The sequence below is a fragment of the Protomyctophum bolini genome (genome assembly GCF_963924005.1).
Source record: "Protomyctophum bolini genome assembly, chromosome: 14".
NCBI classification, from domain to species: domain Eukaryota; kingdom Metazoa; phylum Chordata; class Actinopteri; order Myctophiformes; family Myctophidae; genus Protomyctophum; species Protomyctophum bolini.
In genome coordinates, this window is record NC_137875.1 from 40231918 (window position 1) to 40238650 (window position 6733).

At 43.0% G+C, this 6733-nt stretch overlaps 1 protein-coding gene across 2 annotated transcripts in view; it reads right to left on the reverse strand.

The window, feature by feature from the left end:
- LOC308328511 (endothelial PAS domain-containing protein 1-like) overlaps positions 1-3137 on the reverse strand; it is a 17954-nt gene extending 14817 nt beyond the window's left edge. For both annotated transcript variants that reach the window (XR_013965304.1, XM_080782379.1), the window contains exon 1: positions 2941-3137. Coding sequence is in view for 1 of the 2 variants with exons in the window: in XM_080782379.1 (XP_080638505.1) it covers positions 2941-3116 (176 nt within the window). In the remaining variant the exon portion in view is untranslated. The remainder of the gene's footprint in view (positions 1-2940) is intronic.
- Between the last annotated feature and the right edge of the window lie 3596 nt (positions 3138-6733).

Genomic DNA, 6733 nt, shown 5'->3' on the forward strand with positions numbered 1-6733 from the left:
CACGCACTAATTAACAATTGACTAAACATTTACCCTATACCAAATTTAAATCCCAGCTGCTCCTTACACCCAACTATACACGTTGCGGTGCTATATAGTGGAAAAGGGCTATGCGTTCAGTTCACCAACATGCAGTAAACATTCATCCCGATAATATGTGGTTATTAGATTGTGAGCGAAGGTTGAAGCGTCATGGCGCTATATAGAGGAATCATCAGCCTGGTTCATTATCTGGGCCGGGAAGGTGCACAGCAATTTCCACAGTAATCCAGCCAGTCGTTTTTGAGGTATATGTTGTTATAGGGACTAAAAGTGTCAGAAGAATGGCTGGCTGGACAGAGAAACTGATCAACATTGCCATCCTTATATATAGAGCCTTGCCACTAGCACAGCAAAATAATATATATATATACACACACACACACACACACACACACACACACACACACACACACACACACACACACACACACACACACACACACACACACACACACACACACACACACAGACGCTCATTATCATCAGTTCTTCACGGAGCTTTTAGACTTCAAAGGGCTTCATGTGCGATTTGTAAATCAGAAAGAGCGATAGATAGTTGATACTCCCTCTCATCCCTCATTCCCTCAATCTGCTTCAAGAACAAGTTAATCTCCTTCCGTTGCTCTTGTCAAAAGTCCAAGTGCGTGCGTGCGTGCGTGCGTGCATGCGTGGTGTGAAAAGTGAAAAATGAAAAATATTCATGGGAATGAAATGAATGGGATGAAAAATAAAAAGGTCTCACATAAAGTACCTGGATTTATTTTGACACGGGACATTGCAGACATGGATGGTCCCTGACAGCCATGATGTGCCTCAGTAATAGTGCTGCTGCCCACTGCAATAATCTCCTCATTCAACTATTCTAATTCATCTGCAACGTTTTCAATAACTCAGTCCAAGCAGTCCACATGAGTTACATTACAGATTACGGTTTTAAGCGGGTCTTAAGGAATGGGTGTTAGACACGGTTATGAAATTAACATTCCTAGGCGAGGGCTGTGTAAATGGTCATGAGTTTTCGGTGCCTTCATATTCCAGGAACAGTATATGAATAAATGACAATTTAGGCATTTCTTATCCAAAATGGCTCACACAGTGCGACTTAGTGATGAAGACCATGGAACCATGTTTTGGATGTGGCACTTTCATGTTCGGAACATACAACTACTTTAATACTACTAGGAAATTATGTAAAAAAAATAGTTATTATTATTTCTTTTTTTGCAAATTGTATGCACATTTATAATCATTATTAAAATAATAACAATAAATTAATAATTTACATTTGGGGGATATCTTTCACCATAATGAATAAAACATTCTAATCTTCAAAAAAAAACATACATTAGTTATTTTACTTACTTTTATCAGGGTTATAGGTCATAGGTTAAAAAGAAAATTAAACTCTTGACAATGAGCATTTTGATATTTTGATAAGCAGCTTGATATTGTTATGCGTCCGTCCGTCCGTCCGCCATCGCATTTTAGTGCTACTCTGTGTGTGTGTGTGCGTGTGTGTGTGTGTGTGTGTGTGTGTGTGTGTGTGTGTGTGTGTGTCCATGTGTATATGGTGACATAACATACTGTACTGTACTGTACATATGCTGCGGTACTTTCAAAACAACAATGGCTTGACAAAACACGTTTAAAGGTTTCCCCAGAAACGATGAAAACTGCTTTAAGGTGTCGTACAGTGTCGGCTGTATTTTGCGTGTCTTAAGTACCAGGTCTTATTCCCTAACTTGAGTAAACTAAAGACCTGGAGGCGTGTGATCAATGCTCTTTTGGCCACTCAGAATAGCCAAATGGCATTGATGATCACGCCTCCAAGGTCTTTAGTTTACTCAAGTTAGGGAATAAGACCTGGTCCTTAAGACACGCAAAATACAGCCCTATATACTTCAAGATATATCGCTCACGAAAGAAAGTAGAAACTAAACAGACCTTGTTGGGGTTTTTTTTAGCGCGGGTATATCTTTCAAGCACGGGGGAGCAGACTATAGTCCGTCTGTCAAGACAACTACGGTATATATACTTTCCAAGCTGCCCATATCATGGGCCGAAGTCCAAACTGATACCACGGGAGGAGGCCGCGAGTGAATCCACGTTCGGTCTGGCCATGAAGCCAGGCTATAGTATAGAGGTCTGTACGCCTCGCGCGAGAGAGACGCTTATTTAAGCGTTATAACATGTCATCTCCGTGCTCATTGGCTTCTCCTGCCAAAACTAAACGGATTCACTCAGCAGGAGGAGGTGTGTGTCTTGACGTGTGTGTGTGTGTGTGTGTGCATGCACGGGGCATGTTTTGCTTGGGTTTGTGGCTATTATTTCCAGACTTTGTCAAAATGCAGCGGTTTGTGCAGCGAGGGGCGAAATCCATTTGCCGGTCGGTCCGTGGTTCCGACGCGGCGGTCGGGTCAAATGGATTTCGCCCTCCCTCTGTGTGTGTGTCTGTGTGTGCAGTGCATAGGTGTCGAATTTGTTAGTTAGTTCATATAATGAAACCTATAGCAGCTATACATAGCAGCCTATACAATAAGAGACAATGACATCAAATGGCATGTTTTCACCTGGATGAAAACATGTGGCACCGTGGCATAATATACCAATAAGTCGGTGCGTGCTCTCCGCTCTCACTGCAACTGGCAGCTCCAACTCCTATATTGCCGATAACAATCTGATCCCAGGTCAGTCTAATCATCCGGAGATAATAGAAAAGGGAAACCAGTATTGTGATTATTACGGTGATGAAACACGGATCTGGACCCCGTGCGGCCCGGCTGCCGGAGCATTTTTCTGAATCAGGGGGACCCCCACGAAGAGCTCTAGTGTGTGCGTGCGTGCGTGCGTGTGTGTGTGAGTGCGCGTGCGTGTGCGCGCGCGCGTGCGTTTACCTACCTTTCGTCACAGTAAGTGAACTTCATGTCCATGCTGTGACGGCTGAGAAAGGTCTTGCTGTCCAGCGGCGTGTCGATGTTGGATGGATGCGGGATGGGTTCACACAGCAGGACGGCGCAGATGAGCGGAGGCTCCTTGAAGACGCAGTGCACGCGAGGGGGGCAGCCGCTGTACATCTTGAGGTGGCCCGTGCAGTGCAGCCCCTGCGGGGAGGGGACAGGAGGATAATTAAAACCCGTTCTGACCTGAGATCAGATTCTAAAAAAAATGACTTCTACATCCCGACAGTTTTCCATTCTGACCCGAGATCAGATTCTAAAAAATGTCTTCTACTACATCCCGACAGTTTTCTGAAAAAGCTTTGTTTCTATGTCAGTCGTTCTTCGATTTTTCAAAAATAGCAGACCTATACAAGCTCGTAGCGCGACACTCGGTGGCGCGCTATGAGCTTGTAGATCTGCTATTTTTCAATAGCTAAAGCATAACATATGATGCTTGAAAACACCAAAAGGGGTTCTCCCGCCCAGAATGGGTTAGGCCTGACATAAAAAAAAAGTTTAGTCTGAAAGAATATAATTATATTCAAAGATTTGTGCCGCATTTTAACGATTTTTCAAAAGTAGCAGGGTGGCGCGCTACAAGCTTGTAGGTCTGCTATTTTTCAACAGCTAAAGTTTGAAACACCAAAAGGGGTTCCCGCCAAATGGGGAACCCCTTTTGTTATGCTTTATTTATTGAAAAATAGCAGATATACAAGCTCATAGCGCGCTACGAACTTGTAGGTCTGCTATTTTTGAAAAATCTAAGCACGACTGACATAGAAACTGCTGCATGTTGGCTTTAGATGGTCCCAGGTTCCTGATGAAGATCTTGGGAGGAGGAAGACAGATCTCCAGCAGCCTCACAGAGATATAGCTGAGGAAAACAGAGTGAAGGAAATTGTGTAAGAAAAGAAAAGAAAAAAGTGCAATACAATGTGTGTTACATTTCAAACGCACTTTCATCACTCCGACATTGGTGGCAACCACCCTTATAAGGAGCAATTTGGGGTTCAGTGTCTTGCTCAAGGACCCTTGAACACGTGTGTGTGCCTGCCTCTAACCGTCTAACGTGGTGGCAGCCCCGAACAGAGTTTGTGCCAGGTTTGGTACAGATCGGAGCAACGATGTGCGTCCTATGTCCGGATGTTACGTTTGTGACCACGATCTGCCCGCCCACCAACCCTCTGTCCATATATCCTATGTTAAAATTGCCTAAAGTGTGTGGATGGAAGGATGGATGGATGAACAGACAGAGTGGATGAATTGAGCCCTAACCTGAAGGACGCCACCATCTGATTGTAAGAGAAGTACTGGAAGTACTTGTATTATGCTGCCACACATGCTATTCAGACCTACAGTACTAATGTTTTCCTTGAACATTGTGTATGTAGTAGTACTGTGGTACTGAATGTAAATGGCAGACACCTACCCTCCTTCATACATGCTGGCATTGCCCTGGCTGGCAGTGAAGTAAACAGAAGTGGACCTCTGCCCCTGTGGATGTGACGACGTCTGCGTGCATGCTGGCTGTCCTCCACACCTTTCCCCCTGTGGATGTGACGACGTCTGCGTGCACGCTGGCTGTCCTCCACACCTTTCCCTCTGTGGATGTGACGACGTCTGCGTGCATGCTGGCTGTCCTCCACACCTTTCCTCAACACAAAAGTAAAAATGCATGGTAAAAAAAACAGATGGTTGACCCTTGAAAAATAAATTGCCTGTTCAGTCAATCTGCCAATTTATACCCCTTGAACAAATCACCTACATTACATGGAACCAAATGGACGTGTAAGGGTCTATTTGCTACAAAGGTCAAGACTTGAACTGATGGTAGTGAATTTATTAAGTCCATAAACCACCGTAAGAACTGACAGGACAGTAAAAACAAAAAAATACTGTTAATTTCACATACTTTTGCAATGACAGTATCAAATATTAACAGCTCAAAAAGCTCCAAAAGTAAACCATGCTAATTCAAAACAGTACAATTTTCTTTTTAAATGGCTTTGACCATCAATCAGAATCACTGTAACATATTACAATTAATTGATGACTTCAACATCACCAAGCACTTATTATATTGAACTAGTTTTTCCCTTTTTAGCAGCTGTTTTAACTATGGAGTAATGAAATACCTTCTTTTAACCTTTTTTAAGTGTAAATATAATTACATGAAATAAAGACCTTTTTATCCAAAATGTATGAAATGCAGTGATAACAATCCTTCCTTTGCATGTGCACTTCTAACCTTTCCTTTACAGCACACTTGACAGAAAGAGTAGCAAACCAAACTTTGGTTTATAGTGCACTATCCTTGTAGCACTGTGAGCCTTTGCTGCAGAAATACGTTTTTCATTCCATATACCAAAACTGAACAGTGCACTTTATCAAAGGTCATTTAGCTCCACAAACGTGTTGTATTGTATGTTGCAAACACAGTCCAAGTGTACCAACCTTATGCCTCTTCGGGGGTGCTAAAACAATCATTGAAAGTCTCAATGGCAAAAAGCGGTTTACTTTTTAGCAGCAGCAAAACACGCGTCTCCTCTCTCTCTTGTCTGGTTATTATGTAATACTTCCTCTTTCCGGTGCGCAGGTAGCTATTGTTGTGTTCTTATATCCTTACTGAATTGAATCATATACACAACATTGTCTTTCTGGTTGCTTTATTGTAGTGACTGCTCCTGTCGACTTGCCGGATGGTTTCCCTATACATTTCTGTTACCTGTCGTCACCATAGAGTATTGTCGTCACCTGCTTCCTGGTCATGTGACTTCAGTAACCAATACACGACAGCTATGTCCCACAAAACTCCCTTCAAAATAAAAGTATTTGGCTCAAAGGAAAACGACTTGTTTCACAATAAGTAACATTGTCATAATAACAATGTCTGTTCACCCAGAATATAGAAAAGTTCAGTAGAAAACGTGTTTGGGTTCTTTACAGTTACAGACACAGAGAGGGGGGAGGGGGGGCCTAGAGAAAGTAATATGAGATATTTTATGACCTTGTGATTAGCAGACAGCCAAAAGTAAAACATAAAACATAAATGTGTTTTGGCCATCCAATTATTTACCATGCACACCATCAAATATGAATACACGGTTTTCAAATAATTGCAATGCATACTATTGAAGAATAGCCTACTATAAAACTTCATGTTCAAACACTGATCAAGACAAAAATGGGAAATGATGGATGGTTATTTCACTATATAAATAGGCCTATTCCTGTGGAACCGGGAGTCAAGCAAAAGGGAATGCATCCCATGTTCTTGTCAGGGTCCCCAGTTCAAAAGTGATTAATTTGGATGGGGTCACGCCCTGACAAGGTTGAGAAACACCAGTGACCACACTACTCTATGAATTTGATGATGGCACACTCACGCACGCACGCACGCATGCACACACACACACACTCCCACACACACACACACACACACACTCCCACACACACGCACACACACACACACACACACACACACACACACACACACACACACACACACACACACACACACACACACACACACACACACACACACACACCGGTGTAAAGCTGGGAGGCCGCATTTGAAGCCTGTCAAGGTCACACCTTGACCCTAGACCTTAGGAGTGTCTTTGAGCGACGGGAGCAGGTTCCCCAGATTCAGCTTCACCTTCTGAACAAAAGTATGTCTTGTTTGAAACAAAAGGACTTTTGGAAAGGGCCTAAAGGTGGCGCTAACCGTCAAACTACAGGGAGTGTTGTGC